Consider the following 18,325-nt stretch of genomic DNA (forward strand, 5'->3'; position numbering starts at 1 on the left):
GGGGGGGTGGGGGGAGTATAAATGGGTCAGCCATGCCTGAGGGCAGTGAGGGAAGGAGGAGCCCCAATGACCGCCCTGCCAACTTCCCACCTAGAAGTTTCTCTGGGGAAATAAATAAGGAGGGTTGCAGATATTTAGCTATGAAGATGATCATCTTAGCGTTGTCATAGCTAAAAACTGGAATTAGCTAAAATGTCCCAGAACCTGAGGGGAAGGCATGATTCGTCCTTACAAGGGAAAACAGGACTGCTATTTAGAAGGATACTGAACAGGGGTGCCTGGGTGGTTCAGTCAGTTGAGCATCCAGCTTCAGCTCAGGTCATGATCTCACAGTATGTGGGTTCGAGCCCCGCGTCGGGCTCTGTGCTAACAGCTCAGAGCCTGGAGCCTGCTTCGGATTCTGGGTCCCCCTCCCCTGCTTGTGCCCTCTTTCTCTCTCTCTCTCTCTCATATAAATAAACATTAATATAGATAGATAGATAGATAGATAGATAGATAGATAGATACTGAAGAAAGCAATTTATTAACACAAAGATGTTCATAATCTATTATTAGTGGGAAAAAAAGATTGTAGCATACGATCCCATTAAGTTTTAAAAATATAACTGACTTGGGAGGCCTGGGCGGCTCAGTTGGCTAAGCATCCGACTTTGGCTCAGGTCATGATTTCACAGTTTGTGGGTTTGAGCCCCACATCAGGCTCTGTGCCGACAGCTCAGAGCCTGGAGCCCGCTTCGGATTCTGTGTCTCCCTCTCTCTCTCTGACCTTCCCCTGTTCTATCTGTCAAAAATAAACATTAAAAAAAATTTTTTTTAATTTTTTAATGTTTATTTTTGACAGAGAGAGAGAAAGAGAGAGAGAGACAGAGCATGAGCAGGGGAGGGGCAGAGAGAGAGGCTCAACGCAGGGCTCGAACTCACAGACCGTGAGATCATGACCTGAGCCGAAGTCGGACCCTCAACCGACTGAGCCACCCAGGGGCCCCTAAAAAATTTTTTTTAATTCAACTGACATGCGATGCCTGGAGAACTCAGTCAATTGAGCATCCGACTCTTGATTCTGGCTCAGGTTATGATCTCACAATTGTGGGATCAAGCCCCCCACATTGGACTCCAGGCTGGGTATGGAGCCTACCTGAGATTCTCTCTCTCTCTCTCTCTCTCTCTCTCTCTCTCTCTCTCTCTCCCCCCCCCTTCTCTCTCTGCCCCTCTGTCATGTGCTTTCTAAATTAATTAATTAAAGGAAATACGACTGACTCTAGACGCATATATATGAACAAATGTGCACAAAATGTCAGGTCATGAACCAAAGAAGTGACAGTGGTTATCTGTGGCAGCCATTTCCGTTCCCTTCTATTCGCTTATCACTATTTTATACCCCCCTTATTTATATTTTATATAATATATTTTATACCCCCTTTATTTATATTTTATATAATAGTGATATTATAAAATATCACTATTTTATATCCCTCTGTAATGGATTTTTATTTCTTTGCAGTAAGAAGAAAGTTCCATGCACAAAAATTGTTCGTAATCCCCTAGGATCTCAATTGCAGGAGATTTTACGTGGGACTTCTCAGTGCCTATTTGTCTGCATTCTACTTACTGCTTCTCAGATACATACACATGTCACAGTGTTTCTCTAAATCCATACTGACCTGACTGTGTGTTTAAGGTGATGCTTTTTAGCAGTTGGGCATCCAACTCCATTTTTGTAACAGAAAAACTTTATGCAAAAAAAAAAAAAAAAAGGCCACACTTCTTCACAAACATAATGGGATCGTTGGTCATTTATGCTTTGTTTTATTTGTAAATTGCATGTACTAGGAGCTAATAAGCATCAAAAGTATAATTAACCAAATTTAATTGAAGAAAGAAAAAAAGCACCTGGAAGGATAAATACTTAAAATGGTATGAAAAGTTACCTCTGAGTGGCGGGATTATGGGTAATTTTCACAGATTTCTTTTTTTCTTCTCTGTATTTCCCAATTTCTCTGTGTTAAGTGTGCACTAATATAGGAACAGGTGATTCCATTAAGCCCCACAGAAACAAGTCGCCTTCATTTAATTCGGCAGAAAGTTCAAATAAGAAGGAGGTTTGCTTACCCATTGCTGCCATTGCTACGAGGTGATTTTCCTTTGAAGGTCAGGGGGTGAACAGAAAGAGCATGAGTTCTGAGAATTAGGGAGACTGGGTTTTGATCCTGGCTGCGTGACCACAGATAGACCGGTCCTTAACCGCTGTGTCTCTGCTTCCTCACTCACCAATTAGTGAACATTTGCCGAGCATCTCCTATGCACCTGAGTGTGTGCTCGATGCTGGGGACAGAGCAGCAAATAGGTGAGCTATGGTCCCGGTAGTCACAAAACTTCCAGTCCAATCCAGGAGAAAGATAATAAGGACCAGACAGAGGGCGCTGTTATCGCTAGGACAGTAACCGCCAACCTCTACAGAGCGCCTACTGACTGCCAGGCACTGTTCAGTGAGCTTTGCGTACATAACAACCCATTGAATTCTTACCCCTACCCCGGGAGATACTAACATTAGTCCCATTTTACAGACCAGGAAACTGAGGCCCAGAGAGAGTAGCCAATTTGCTCCAAGGCACACAGCTAAGAAGTGGCAGGGTCAGGATTTCCAGTCAACTATGTGTTGGCTGCACTCACGCACACAGGTCATGGCCGTCACGAATTAAAACGGTGGCTGTTGGTGGGAATGCAAACTGGTGCAGCCGCTCTGGAAAACAGTGTGGACGTTCCTCAAAAAATTGAAACTAGATCTACCCTATGGCCCAGCAATAGCACTGCTAGGAATTTACCCAAGGGATACAGGAGTGCTGACGCATAGGGGCACTTGTACCCCAATGTTTATAGCAGCACTTTCAACAATAGCCAAATTATGGAAGGAGCCTAAATGTCCATCAACTGATGAATGGATAAAGAAGTTGTGGTTTATATACACAATGGAATACTACGTGGCAACGAGAAAGAATGAAATCTGGCCTTTTGCAGCAACGTGGATGGAACTGGAGAGTGTTATGCTAAGGGAAATAAGCCATACAGAGAAAGACAGATACCATATGGTTTCACTCTTATGTGGATCCTGAGAAACTTAACAGAAGACCATGGGGGAGGGGAGGGGGTGAAAAGGAGGTTAGAGTGGGAGACAGCCAAAGCATAAGAGACTCTTAAAAACTGAGAACAAACTGAGGGTTGATGGGGGTGGGAGTGAGGGGAGGGTGGGTGATGGGTATTGAGGAGGGCACCTTTTGGGATGAGCACTGGGTGTTGTATGGAAACCAATTTGACAATAAACTTCAGATATTGAAAAAAACAACAAAAAAAAACCCCGAATTAAAACAGTGCGGTGAGAGTACGTTTGGGACACTCCACAAGTTAGACTTCCCCAAGGATATGACCTTTCACCGGACCCCCAAAGGGGAGGCAGGACTAAATCAGGCAGAGAGCAGGGCCGAGAGCCTGTGGGGTGGTGGAAACCCACGAATGCGCTCCAGTGTTTCTCAGCCAGCGGTGTGGGTAGAATGGTTTTCGGCCACAGAAATGACGATGAATTCTTTCTCCTCCCGCCCCCAGACCCTCCTGGCCAGAGCACTCTATGACAACCACCCAGACTCTTTCTACGAGCTGGCTTTCTGCAGAGGAGACATCTTGACCATTCTAGAACAAAATGTGCCAGAAAGCGAGGGCTGGTGGAAGTGTCTGCTCCACGGGCGGCAAGGTCTGGCCCCTGCCAACCGCCTCCAACTGCTCCCTGAGGTCCCCGCAGACAGGCCCTGCCCCCCCTCCCTGAGAGGCCCGGGGGAAGCCCTCACCAGCTCCAAGGAGACCTACCAGGCGCCCACCCTGCTCAAGCCCCCGACTCCAGGCCCCGTCTACGAGCACATGAAGAGCTGGGTGGAGGGGCCCCCACCCACCACCGCCCAAGTCTACGAGCTCCCTGCCCCGCCCTCCAGAACCGGAATCATCTGTGAAAAGACCCTAAGCTTTCCGCAACAGGTATGCGTGTTTCCAAGTCAAACAGGTGGGGCAAAGGGTGTGTAAACTCAGGCAGGGGCTTCCCTCTGCCTTGAGTTCTTGGTGTCCTTCAGGAGATTAAATGTGCAAAGTGGGGACCTAAAGCAGGCGTGATCCGGTGAACTTGTATTTGGCCCCCACTTCAGTTAGCACTGATCTTCTCGACACCCCGGTGATTCCCTCGCTCTCCAAGACATCCATGCTTTACAGGAAATCAAATGTTGAGTGCACCTGCTCACAAAAGTATTATGGATTTTCCCAGCACTAGGATGGGTTCAGGGGCGAGAAATTACTCGACAGGCTTAACATCTACACTCCCTTCAACCAAGAAACTTGACTCCCAGAATTGCTACAGAACTACACAAGAAGGCAAAGCTATATCTGGATGAGGAGGCCATGACCATTGTGGCATTTTTTGTTGTAGGGAAGAATCAAAGATGCCTAAACGTTTGTCGATGAGGAGATTGGCTACATAAGTTTTGGCATACCTCTGCCACATATTAGGCATGTGCGAAAAAAAGATGGAATCGTTCTTGGAGGCAAAAAAGAGCCATTTAAACAAAAAAAACCCAAAAACCAAAATGACCCGTGTGTATGTATGTGTGCATCTCACACGTTGAAAGACCACACACCGGGGCGCCTGGGTGGCTCAGTGGTTAAGCATCCCACTTCAGCTCAGATCATGATCTCACGGTTTGTGAGTTCGAGCCCCGCATCAGGCTCTGTGCTGACAGCTCAGAGCCTGAGGCCTGCTTTGGACTCTGTGTCTCCCTTTCTCTCTGCCCCTCCCCTGCTCACGCTGTGTCTCTCTCTCCTTCAAAAATAAATTTAAAATATTTTAAAAAAGGAAGAAATAAAGAAAGAAAGAAAGAAAGAAAGAAAGAAAGAAAGAAAGAAAGAAGAAAACACACCAACAGTGGTTCCTCTTTGGAAGTGGAATTGGTTAAGGAGAAAGTGAAAGAAGGCGTCCAGCAGGGACCTTTATTTCATTCACTCCTGTGTCCCCAGCACCTGGGACTGTGACTCCCATAGGTTGGTACTCAGTAAGTACACAATGAGCAGAGAGATCAGAAAATGGATTTGTGTGTTATATATGGCCTGTATGACAACTGCGATTTTAAAAAATAGCACTTAAAAAACAGAGGAAAAAAAACACTAGGTAAACGCAGAATAAAAACTTTTTTTAGGAAGGAAAGCAATTTAAAAATCTTTTTAATGTTTATTTTTGAGAGAGGGAGAGACAGAGTGTGAGTGGGGGTGGGAGTGGCAGAGAGAGAGAGGAAGACAGAATCTTAGGCTCCAGGCTCTGAGCCATCAGCACAGAGCCCGATGCGGGGCTCGAACCCACGAACTGTGAGATCATGACCTGAGCCGAGGTCGGACGCTTAAGCGACTGAGCCACCCAGGCGCCCCGGAATGAAAGCAATTTAGAGAAGAAAGGAGAAAAACAGCATATCGTTTTCCTCCAGGCCCAGGCCTTGATGAGGGGCTAGGCGTGCAGAACACATCTGCACGGTCTTCAGCCACTGTGGGCGTTTCCCGCATTGTTCGCTTTGCTCTCGGCTCAAAGGACACTTCCCACCTGGCCAGAGCTCTGGGCAGGGGTCCTGGCTAAGTGTGTGTCCAGGAAGGACTCTCCCCCTGGTGTACGTGCTGGGGGCCCTGGGAAGTTTCCACTAACCACCCAGGCCTCCTCCACACCACTTCCAATGACCTCTTCAAACGGAAAGGTGTTGGTTTCTTAAAATATTTTGAATAGCTCAGATGTTCTAACCCCCCGGGCTGCCAGGCGGAGGACCAGACAGCCTTTACACGGAACAGCTTCCACCCAGGGGCGCTGGCTCCAAACCCCAGAAGGACGCTGCTCGAACCTACTGTGACAGCCCCTTTCTCCGGAACAGCTGGTCCATGTCAAAGCCTGGCATGTTCCGCTGCCGTCTGAGCAGCTGACTCAGAGCAGGGCCACAGTGTTGTTCCTCTGAGAACGAGTGGCCTTTGCTGAAGGCAAAGTTTGATTTGAGTCCCCCCTTCTGCCCCCGTAAAAGACAAACAGGTGTGATGACTGTTGTTGACCAGGTACCCCGAGTGCCCGAGCCAGTCCAGGCTCCTCCAACTTCAACGTTTGTTACGCGAATGAAGAGACCGGGGACAACATGGCACCTCATGACCATGGATGTAACTTCTAGACTGGTGCTGTGATAAACAGAAAAGGGTCAGAGACTTGTCCTTACCATGAAGTGTGTCCGTGATTGGAGCCCTCGCTCGTGTGAGGCTGTGGCCGTTGACAGAAACCACAGCCACCAAAGGGGAATTCAGAAACCCGGGCCCTTGGCCACTCGAGCAGGCTTTCTTGAGGTGGCCCCAGTAAAGCACCTGGGGAACTTTCCTGCCTTTTTCTCCTGCTTAAGTTGGAGAATCAGCAGTCCCGAGTCGCCTGGCTGGGTCACCGGGCTTCTGGGGCGGCCACGGCCGTGCTGGGAGAGTGGACACGTCCCAACACCCTCTGTTTACCTGTCTGGCCCTGCCGTGTCTAAGTTCTCCTCGAGTTGTGCCTTCTGGTGATTCTAAGTAATTCCACTGTTTCTTCTACTATGAGAAGGAAGGAGCTAGAAGAAATGGATGAAAACCAGTTGGGAATCTTCTGATCCATGGAAAAGGCAGACCTCTCTGCGCCGCTCATGTAATAACCTGGGAGTTAGCCTGACTCCGCGGCAGCCGGGGAAATGCATTCTGGGTGGAGCACTGGTTTATAGAACTAGGCAGGTCCAGCCCGCTAGCTCGGAGCTGTTTTCCCACGGGCTTGGAACTGGCAGGTGGCCCCACCTCACAGACTCCCCTCATCCCTGTGCCAACTGTCCCTAGGTTAAGCTTGGCCAAAAGTCAAAAACCAAGAAGGTGAAAATAGGTCACCTTTCTCAAGTCGACTGATCCAGGACGCTACATGTCAGAATCAGACATCTCTATGGCTGGGAGAGACCTCTGTGGATCTGGGGAACAACGCTTCATTTTACAGATGAGAACGTTAGTTTCCAGGGAGGTGAAATGGCCCAGCCAGGGTCCCAGGGTGTCGAATACCAGAGACTGAAGCTTCCTCGTGCCCGTGTAGGGCTGACGCTGCCCCTAGACTTTGAACGCCCTTGCTCTCCGTTTTCCTGACTCTGTGGCTGACACTGTACTTTGCAGTTAGGTTGTATTTTATTTTTTTAGTTTATTTATTTATTTTTGAGAGAGAGAGAGAGCGCGCACGCGCGCGAAGGAAAAGAATGATTGGGGGAAGGGCAGAGACACAGGGGAACAGAGGATCCAAAGCAGGGTCCGTGCAGACAGCAAAAAGCCAGATGGGGAGCTCAAACTCACAAACCGTGAGACCGTGACCTGAGCGAAAGTCAGACGCTTAACCGACTGAATCACCCACGTGCCCCCGCAATTAGCTTTTTATTGAGATTAATCTACAGATCCTCAGGGCACCTCTTAGTCACTAGTATCCATATCAAGAAATAGAACAAAACTAGCACCTCATGAGCCCCCCTCCCACCTTCTCTGAGTCACTTCCTCCAGGGTAACCACTATCTTGAGCTTTGTTTTACTTTTTATTCCAACTTCCTTAATATAATATACTAGCCCGACTTTTTTTTTTTTTTAATCACCATACAAAGAACACATCTGATGTTGGTTTGAATTCAGAAAGGGGAATCTTTCATATTTCAAGTGAAAAGCGTCCAACTTCCTGGTGGAATCACTCTCAGACCCACTAGTTCCCAAACTGGAGTTTCCGTCTGTCCCCCCAAACCTTTCGAAACCATATTTCTCAAACATGTTCCTTAATTGATTGCCATCTTGAACCCATGTTTTCCAAGAAACACGGGCGTTTGTGAACCAGGTTCCTCTACGGTGGAGAACCACCGTCCTAAACCAATCAGCCTGAGACTGACAGGGACAAATTCAGGTTTATTGCCCACCGGAGAGAGAGGGGTCACGTCGCATAGGGACCTCGGGGCATCCCACAAACAGAAGAAGGTAGCATACATCGTGATGAGGTTGGGGAAAGGTGGGGTTTAGCGTAAACAAAGCCTGTCTTGATAGGCTCTAAGCAAAACAGGGCAGTGTCTGAAGGGTCGGCATCAGCCCAGACTGCAAAGCTGATGCAGGCTGCTCCTCTTCCTTGGGGACCGCCAGGTTGAGGTAGACGTGGGACACCTGCTACCCGCCCTCTGAAGCTCTGTGTTGGGGATGAAAAACCAGCCTGCCTCACGGACGGGAGTAAGATGTTTCCTTCTCGCTGATAGAGCTTCAGGCCATAATGCTCCCGGGAGCTCAGGATTTTAGAGAACCAGGTTTCTCTGTAAGAAATAGTCGTCACTCAGAAGGACGTTATTTTGACACTGGGCAGCTGAGTGCGTCCGGGGGAGACAGGTTTGTCCTGTCTGCTTCGCAGTTGCTTTATCTGAGTCTGTTATTCCGGCCTGATGAATGGGGGGCCCACTGTCTTCTACCTACTGTCTCAAGCTGTACACATTCTTTCGCCCAAAACAAGCAGATCGATTAGGAAATACGAGCACTCACTTCATGCCGGGCACAGAGCTGGGTCACCCCCCTGAACAAAGGGACCCCGATCTAGTCCTTCCCAGCCTGAATTGCCCTCCCGGTCTCCGCACATTCGGGTCCTAACCACCCACGCGATCCAATCCGGAAAGCCCCCTGCAGTGACAGGTTCCTGGCTGCCAGATGGGAAATGCAGTCGGCCTCTGACAGACGCTCTGGACTTGACCTTTTGCTCTCCTCAAGGCCCTGTCTCGCTTTCCAGCCTGCGTCCTGGCTCCGTCCATACTTTATTTCCTCCTTTAGACCTTGACCCTGGCAGACGGCACCCACCCCCCTGGAAAATCACCCCTTCCCGCGCCCCTCCTGGAGACACTCTTGTTTGAGAGGGCTGATGTGGGGCCCCCGCAACTGTTTTATTTTAAAGTTTGTCAGGTGATTGGTTCTCTGGCCGGGTTTGGAAGCTGTCGCCCAGGAGCAGCTAGCCGGGTACCCGGTCTAGAGTGGACATTCACTGCAATCCAGTGACTCCAAGGCTGAGGCCACCATTGGTGTGGTCACCTCCCGCGGCCCCATCAGCCCTCAGCTGGAGCGACAAGTCCCGCGACCCGCCCCTGCCCCTTCCACACCCCCGATAGTCCCTTCACTTTACACCCTTAGAGCCTCTCTGCCTGCCTGGCTCACGGCTCCATCCTCAGCATCATCGGGTGAACACATTAGTAACCTTGGGTTTGAATCACAGCCTCAGATCCCAAGCGAACTCAGAATCGTCTGGAGGCTGGCTGGTGCTGCATATCCCCACACTCCCCGGGAGCACTCGGAGACCCAGATTCAGGGCCCAAGACTCCCCGGGGACACTCGGAGACCGAGATTCAGGGCCCAGGACTCCCCGGGGGCACTCGGAGACCCAGATTCAGGGCCCAGGACTCTGCATTCTAAGCTGCTCCCTGCTGAGGCTGAGGCAGGCAGAAGACTGCCCTCCACCACGGGACCCGCCCCCCTCATGTCCCGGGTCCCCCCACCCCCGCCGTCTGAGCAAAGGGCCGCACGTTATGGGTGCAGGGAGAACACCTCCACGCTGCGGGGGTGCCTTCGCTGTGTGAGAGTAACACGGAGCCTGAGCTGTGGACACCACGGTGACGTTTCCCCACGGTTCTTCTTTTTCTCCCCAAGGCCCTCTTCACGATTCCCAGACCCGCTCGGGCCTCGCCGCCTGCTCGGCCTTCCCAGGTGTATGACGTGCCGACCCAGAGCCGGGGTCCCCCGGTGCGGAAGGTGAGTCTCAGCCGTGGCCCTGCCCCACACGTGAGGCTCTCCGCGCCACCCAGATGGCTCCCCCGCATCCCTGCAGGCACCGCCCGCCTCTCCCACACCTGGTTTTGAACACCTCCCACCTGCAGGTTCCGAGGTGGGCCAGTGATCACTGGCTCGGGGACAAAGTCTCCTCCCTGGGCTCTGGGACAGGCCGGTCGCCTCCAGCCTCAGCCTCCTGAGATGCTCCCCCCCCCACCCCCCCACTTCTGGTCTGGCTCTTGCTCGGGTTCAGGTGTGACCCACATCTGGCCCTTGGATGAATGCACTTGACCCTTTGCCGTGACAGGTGCCAGGAGCACAGGCAGGGCCACGTGGGACAAGGAGGCGCTGGCCTTGGGCACAGAAGTCTTAAATGAAGACACATACAGGACTCACCTCCCTCACCTCACCCTCACCCCGGCCCTCTCCACCCTGTTTGTTTGTTTAATGTTTATTTATTTTTGAGAGAGACAGAGCATGATCAGGGGAGAGGCAGAGAGAGAGGGAGACACAGAATCCGAAGCAGCTCCAGGCTCCGAGCTGTCAGCACAGAGCCCGACACGGGGCTCAAACCCAAGAACCGTGAGATCATGACCTGAGCCGAAGTCGGATGCCTCAGCAACTGACTGAGCCACCCAGGTGCCCCACGAAGTCCCAATTTCCTTGATTCCTTTTAAAGTCAACCCTAAGGCTAACTTACAGAACTAAATGAGCCACTATTTTTAACTCAGGCCAACTGCGTTTCATTCTCTCTCTAGTTTGTCCCCATCTTCGGTCGAGAAGGCGAGCTTTTTAAAGCACAGGGTCCGTTGTTGAAAACATAACCATGTAAGCTTCCGCCTTGCAAGCGTCATGACCGGAAGCCCCAAAGTTTTCAGTGGTTTGCATTTTCCTTTGGAAAAAACACTGGCGTGGGCAGAGTCTGTGATGTGCGTCCATCGGGAGGGAAAAATCCAAGCTATCCTTTTCGGTCTCTCCCCAGGAGCCAGAGAAGCAGCAGTTATATGACGTACCCGCCGGCCCCCAAAAGGCAGGACTTGGTCCCTTGGCCAGCCAACCAAGTGTGAGTATGATGAGACGCGGAGATTTGCTGCTAGGAAAATGTGAGCCTCCTCCGGGACGTTTCATCAGCGTGGTCCAAAGTAGGGATACAAATGCCTCACAGCAGAACTTATTTCATTTGGAAACCTGATGGCAGTGATGTTCAGGAACAGGGTGGGCGATGTGGTTTGGGTGAGTCCTCTAGCTTCTCCGTGCCTCAGTTTCTTATGGCGGACTAATTGTGAGAATTGAGATATTCCTGTGGAGGACCTACTACAGTGCTTGGCGCGGAGCAAAAGCCCAGTGGATCTCAGTTAAACGCTTATTATTCTATACCTCACAGATGTGTTAAAGTAGGTTTTTGTATACTGGAGAGACGCCTTAATTTGAAAATCTGGAACCCGTGTTCATCGTTGAATTCTGTCCCATGTATACGATGCATACACCTATACCCAAGGTTATCAGGGAAGGCCTTACAAAAGAGGGGACATCTCCACAGGGTCGTGAGGGTTGCATAGGAGTTCGTTAGGTAGAAAGGAAAGGGTGGGGAGGGCTTTTAGAACAGAAGGGCTGGTTTGGGCCAAATGAAATACAGTGGGCTCAGTGAGTACTCTGAGTTCAGGGGACAGTAAACAGCCTGGGCGACTGGACCCACGAGGAAGGTGATGGCAGGAGTGGTGTGGAGGCCTGAAGGTGGGTGCAACCAGATTGTGAAGGGCCTTGAGCAAAACCAGCAATGGGGAGCCGCTGAAGAAGCTGGAGTAGGGGAGTGACAATCAGATTTTTAAGAAGCACAGTACCTGGCATTTAGGAGGCCCTCAGCCTAACACACGTTCGTCAGAGGAGTGGCTCACACCCTGTCTTTATCGCTGCTAACCTGGGCAATTTTGTTTGGTTCTTCACAGGGGCAGAGTGCTCCCCTGACGTCAGCGATCGCCTTGAGGCAAGGCGGCTACAACACGTTACCGAGCCCTCAGAAATCTGAGTGGATTTATGACACGCCAGTATCTCCGGAAAAAGCTAGTACGAGAAACGCATCTCTAAGCAGCTTTGCAGAAGGATCGGGGCCCCACACTCCCCCCAGTATATGCTGCTCCCCCCAGTATATGTCCAGCCTCCGCTGTCCTCCAAATAGCAGAGCAAGGTCCCTCGATCCATACCTGCACAAAAATGTGCCCATGCAGAAAAAACTCAGCCTTCCAGAAATTCCTACGTATAAATTTCTGGCCTCGAGGGACACGTTCCCCTTGGACGAAGGTGTCGGCTACAAGGTTCCTTCCAGCTTTCTGATTCCCCGAGCGGAACAGCAGAACACCAAGCCAAACATTTATGACATCCCTAAAGCAACGCCGAGAGGCCCTCAGGCCCAGCACGAGCTGGGGAGTGCTGACGGGGCTTCAGAGAACGTCGCGGACCGTGGCTCCTCGTGGCTCTCGGGACGGCCACCATTGCTGTCTCCGGAAGCGGACAGCCTGTCCGTTTCCAGCTCCGACAGCCGAGCCAGCATTGTCTCCTGCTCCTCCACGGCCACGGACTCTTCGTCCAGCTCCTGCTCAGAGGAGGCAGGGAAGGAGCTCTGCTTGGACCTGGACTGGGCCCGAGAGACAGCAGCGTCTCTGCAGCACAAGGTGGCCGGCTCTGTCGCAAGCCTGATGCTCTTTGTCAGCAGGAGGTGGAGGTTCAGAGACTATCTGGAGGCCAACGTCAGTGCCATCCGCAGGGCCGCCGACCACGTGGAGGAGTCTTTGAGGGCTTTCCTGGATTTTGCCCGCACGGTCCGTGGGACCGCCTGCAACCTCAGTGACACTCACCTTCAGGCCAGAATTAGGGACCAGCTACAGACGATCTCCAACTCCTACCAGATCCTGCTCGGAACAAAGGAGAGCCTGGATAGCTGCAATTGGTCCCTGGAAGTCCTCGTGACGGACAAAGCCCAAAAGAGCCCGGACGACCTCGAGAGATTTGTCACGGTGGCACGGATGGTTCCGGAAGACGTCAAGAGGTTTGCCTCCATGGTCATTGCCAACGGGAAGCTCCTTTTCAAGCAGAACTGTGAAAAGGGAGACACCTTGCAAGTGACCCCAGACGCACAATTTAAGTTTGCCGAATGCATCCAGCTTCCCCGAAGAGAAATGGAATTATACCAAAGAAGTGCTCCTTCTGATAAACAGAAGGAGAGGGAGCACTCCCCTGAAATACTAAAGAAAAACGGGACGAGTATCTGTGAACAGGTGAGTTCCGAGTGGTAGAACACAAGGAGCCCTTCAAATTTTATCTGGAGACGTCGCCCACCAGTTAGATGCTGAGAACCCTTCCGTAATTGTTAGAAACAGTTCAATAACTGAATATCGAATGATGATAATCTTTCGATAATTTCTGAGAGACGTTGGTTCCATTTTCCAGAAAATAAAATTCATGGAAGTGCTGTTCTAGATGAAATCTTATTAAGAAGTAACATTCAGGCAGATTGGACGTCTTCTGGAAACGTGGTGTCTTGGGGCTTATCTCTAACACCAGGGTTAGAAAGGACTTTGAAACCCTTTTGAAATCTGTTCTTTGAGCACATTTTTCAATCTCACCACCGAGTTTCCTTGCATTTTTGAACGTTGTAGATTTAGTCATTGTCTCTGTGTTTCTTAGAAACAGAACAGGAAGTGTAAACACTCTTCCAAATCGTGTGTGTTCTTAGCAGCCTCCAGCCTTCTATTACTGTTAGAAATACTTGGCTGCGTGAATTCAGACACGATAGGAAAAGAGCCTTTTGTTCAAGGACTGCAAGTGTCAAGGGGTAGAGCGGGTAACCTGGGGGCTGTGTCAACACGACTTGATCCCTTTTAGCCCCAATCTTGTGTGGTATTCTGTCAAAATGCCTGGTGGTTGGTGTAAGAGCTTTAACACATTCTAGAGAAAGCAGAAACCTGGGTGTTTTTCATTCCCTATTTTAAAAATATAGATATAGACATAAAGAGGTATAAAATACATAAATACAAACATACATAATTTTTAAACTATGTGTCCTTATATCAGGCCATGCGGGTAGGCAGAATTTAGCCCTGGGTCTGGCAAAGTTTCCTTTGTTGAAAAAAAAAGGCACCAGGGGGCAAAACTATTCACAAAAATAAAAACATAAATGCTCAAGTTTTCTTTTTTTAATGTTTATTTCTTTTTGAGAGAGAGAGACAGAGCACAAGAGGAGATGGGAGGAGATAGCAGAGAGAGAGGGAGACAGAATCCGAAGCAGGCTCCAGGCTCGGAGCTGTCAGCACAGAGCCCGACGCGGGGCTCGAGCCCACAAAGGGAGATCACGACCCGAGCTGAAGTCGGACGCTCTACCGACTGAGCCACCCAGGCGCCCCAAAATGCTCACCTTTTAAAGTAGACTTAAACACCTCTGAACCATGTCGAAACCACTCAAGTTGGTAATCGGAAGGGATTTTATTTTTCAGAAGTTGCCTAATCTAGAAGAGACAGGAAAACCCATCTTGGAACAAAGGTTGGATGAAAACAAAAACCTCGAAGCACAGGTAAGTGACAGGGCCGGCTCGCCCGTATTTCTGACTCGCATGCTTCATCCCTAGAGATGCCTCCTGCTATGAACAAGTCAGCATGATAGCCGTGATCCATGACGCCTTGGGAATAGATGTGGTGTTTGTGATGGTTCTTCCTATTTGCAGTAGAAGGAGCCCTGGAGATGAACAGGTCCAACGAGCCCCAGAATGTGGGGCATGATCCTTGAACCATGAGTGACAGTTCCGGGCGTCGCAGGTTTAGCGTGGGTGGGACTGACATGGTGTTCGATACCATGGATGCACATTCCCTTTGACATTCTCTTTTAATGCTTCTGGTTACAACAGGAAAACCATTTTGGTTTGGGGCTTATGTGTCACCAACGCCTCTGTGACACTTGATGTTCTTTTTCAAAAACATTCAAAGATGTTATCATGGTGCTTAGTTTTGTTGGTTCCTTCTTACCGGTGACAAATGACAGTGGTTTTCCAGTCATCAATTTGAAAAGCTTCCTTTAAAGTAATAGAAGTAAAACCGGTGGGTTCCTTTAAAGACAAAGATGAAACAAGTCAAGGTGAAGAAGGAAGCCGACAGGGCATCCCTGGTGAAGGTTGTCTGAGTACCTAGAGCCTGGAGAACAGGGAACCAGATCAGCTCCCTGGCTGGGGGTTGGGTGTGAGTGGAAGAGAGAAGGACAGAGATGTCTGATCATGTGGACATCTCGGGGGCAAATTGGGACGAGAACCCTCGTCTGAAAGTCTGAGATCAGGGTGTCAGCTTGGGCAGATCCTGGTGAGGGCTCTCCTCTGTCTTCTCATTGTGTCCTCAGGTGGCAGAGAGCAGAGACAAGGGCTCCAACAAGGGCACTAATCCCATCACAGGGCCCCACCCAAATGACCTCATCTAATCCTAGTTACCTCCCAAAGGCCCATCTCCTACCACCTTCACCTTAGCGGGTGGAGTTTCAACATACGGAGTCAGACCCTAACACTGAGTTCTTCTAGGCTGTGAGCTTTGAGATCACAGGTGGATGAGAGAACATGCAGTTTCATGAAAAGACTAAGACATTCAGACTTAGCTGACTCCGCCCAGAACTCCAGATCTTTATTTTACAAAATGAATGACCATAGGCAGCCCTTGGCTTCAGGGAGCATCAATCTCCCCACCTGTAACCTAACAAAGAGGCTTTTGATTATCCCCTGGAGTGGTTGCCACTAAATTCGATGCCACTAAAAATTTTTTTTAATGTTTATTTATTCTTGAGAGAGAGACACAGAGAGAGAGAGCAGGGGAGGGACAGAGAGAGCGAGACACAGAATCCGAAGCAGCTCCAGGCTCCGAGCTGTCAGCACAGAGCCTGATGCAGGACTTGAACGCACAAACCGTGAGATCATGACCCGAGCTGAAGTCAGACTCTTAACCAACTGAGCCACCCAGGCACCCTTTGCTGAGCATCTTTCTTTCTTTTTTTTTTTTTTTCAACGTTTATTTATTTTTTGGGACAGAGAGAGACAGAGCATGAACGGGGGAGGGGCAGAGAGAGAGGGAGACACAGAATCAGAAACAGGCTCCAGGCTCTGAGCCATCAGCCCAGAGCCTGACGCGGGGCTCGAACTCCCGGACCGCGAGATCGTGACCTGGCTGAAGTCGGACGCCTAACCGACTGCGCCACCCAGGCGCCCCTGCTGAGCATCTTTCGATAGTGCCTAGGCTTTGGGAAGACATCGGTTCCATATTTCAGAAACTAAAACTCATGAAAGGAAAACTCTAAATGAAACCTTATTAGCAAGTTAGAGAAATATTGTCATAGTAGGACAGATAGGTCAGCGTATTTGGATTTCTTCCGGAAATTTGGGGGGATCAGGTTTATTGCCGATGCTGAAATTAGAAAGGATTTTTTGAAAATTCCATTCTTTGAGTAAATTTTTAAATCTCATCGAGTTTTCTTGCGTTCTTTAAGGTTATAGATTTATTCATTGTCAATGTGTTTCTCTCTTTTTTTAAGTTTCTTTATTTACCTTGAGAGAGACAGAGACGGTGCCAGCAGGGGGAGGGGCAGAGAGAGAGGGAGAATCCCAAGCAGGCTCCACACTGTCAGCACAGAGCCCGATGCGGGGCTCAGACCCACGAACCGTGGGATCAAGGCCTGAGTGAGATCGTGACCTGAGCTGAAGTCGGACACTTAACCAACGGAGCCACCCAGGCACCTCTGTCCATTTGCTTCTTAGAACGGGCTTCTAATGGTTTGTTGAGAATACTGAATGAGATTTTATGTATTTAACACGTAAGATGATATATACAATGCAATATATAATATTGTATATGTAAATACCATACTTCATATGTAACCGTGCTTTGAAAACATTAACATTAATTTGTTAGGCAAATGGTGCACGGTGGGGCTCCCCACACAAAACTGCACTTTTTCTGATATAAAGTCTAGAACGTTGAGCAAAACAGGAAAAGGGAGACACCCACAGCCTGGCGATCAAATCTGCCTCTGATCGATTACTTTCCTCCCTCTTCCAGCATCCCTGTTCCCCCACCCCCCGGCCTCTGAGTCAGCAGAACCCTGAGAAGAGATTCCACCTTTCTCAACACTGCCGGCTCTATTTCGGGGCACTGTTCAAAGCCATCGGCGTATTTAACAGCAGCCTGAGCAACAGCCAGCCCCCCGAGATCTTCATCGCGCAGAGCAAGCTGGTCATCATGGTGGGACAGAAGCTGGTGGACACGCTGTGCCAGGAGACCCAGGAGAGGGACATGCGCAACGAGATTCTCTGTGGCAGCAGCCACCTTTGCAGCCTGCTCAAGAACCTCGCGCTGGCCACCAAGCACGCCGTGCTCAAGTACCCCAGCCCGGCAGCCCTGGGGCACCTCCAGGCCGAGGCCCAGAAGCTGGAACAACACACTCGGCAATTCCGGGGGGCGCTGGAATGAGCCTCCTTCCCCTGCCTTCTCCCTGTTCACCTCTTAGCTTCAACTTGCCAGTCCCCAGCCGTGCAACTGTGTCCTATGCGAAAAGCCAGCCCGGGGCCACAGCCATGGGCAGAAACAGCCACGGTGGCCAAAGCCGGTATTGCCAAGGGCCAAGCTACCCCAGGACATTGACTTGTCCCATAGAGAGCCAGGTATTAAGTAAGGACCTCGCTAAGGTTTTAGCACAGCATGTGGGGTCGGCGTACCAAGTGATGTGGTAGAAACCAATTTTATGTTGGTTGAATGCACGCCTGTCTTAAATTCACTCATTCAACACTTATTTATTGGGCGTGTACTATATGTCAGATTCTAGGTGCTGGGCGTATAGCAGTGAATCAGAGCCCTTGACCTCAGGGAGTTTACAATCCAGTGGGGAGAGGGACAAATGCTGGAGAGATACATATACAACGTATCAGGTGCTAGGGTGAAAGTCAAGGAGGAGAGACTTATTTTCAGATGATCAATTCCTATTGCGACCGTTAGCAAATGTTCTGTTTTTCATTTTGGACTGACTTAATTCTGTGAGATTTGGTACAAATTATGTATCTGCCTCTTACACTCTGTACATATTTGCTGTTTCATCTTAACCAAGTTAAAGACGCATGTTATATTTCCAACATAACACGTTGTGTTGGGTTCCTTGTTAATTTATTTTGTGTATCACAGATTCTGTGTCGCTAAATTCAGCATGCCCAATCAGAAAAGGCTGATGCTTCAACAGTCTCAAATCTGCTACCATTTATAACGTCATGTAAATATAATCGTGACTCAAAACATCCTTCGTAGCAACCCTTTCCTTGGAAGAGTCGTTGATCCGTATCACCCGGGTTCTGGGGCCGAAGCAAAGCCTCCGATATTGACTCGTCTCACTCAAATGCTTCTCCCGGACGTGTGCAAGGAGACGCAGTAGAGGCCAAGTGCTCATGTG

At 49.8% G+C, this 18,325-nt stretch overlaps 1 protein-coding gene across 1 annotated transcript in view; it reads left to right on the top strand.

The window, feature by feature from the left end:
- CASS4 (Cas scaffold protein family member 4) overlaps positions 1-18,175 on the top strand; it is a 37,711-nt gene extending 19,536 nt beyond the window's left edge. The window contains exons 2-7 of the mRNA XM_086702540.1: positions 3,598-4,020; positions 9,751-9,852; positions 10,853-10,933; positions 11,817-13,142; positions 14,358-14,435; positions 16,948-18,175. Of these exons, the coding sequence (XP_086558666.1) occupies positions 3,598-4,020; positions 9,751-9,852; positions 10,853-10,933; positions 11,817-13,142; positions 14,358-14,435; positions 16,948-17,358 (2,421 nt within the window). The 3' untranslated portion in view covers positions 17,359-18,175. The remainder of the gene's footprint in view (positions 1-3,597; positions 4,021-9,750; positions 9,853-10,852; positions 10,934-11,816; positions 13,143-14,357; positions 14,436-16,947) is intronic.
- Positions 18,176-18,325: the final 150 nt, after the last annotated feature.

This window comes from Puma concolor, chromosome A3 (genome assembly GCF_028749965.1).
Source record: "Puma concolor isolate L17-30 chromosome A3, mPumCon1.1.hap2, whole genome shotgun sequence".
NCBI lineage: Eukaryota > Metazoa > Chordata > Mammalia > Carnivora > Felidae > Puma > Puma concolor.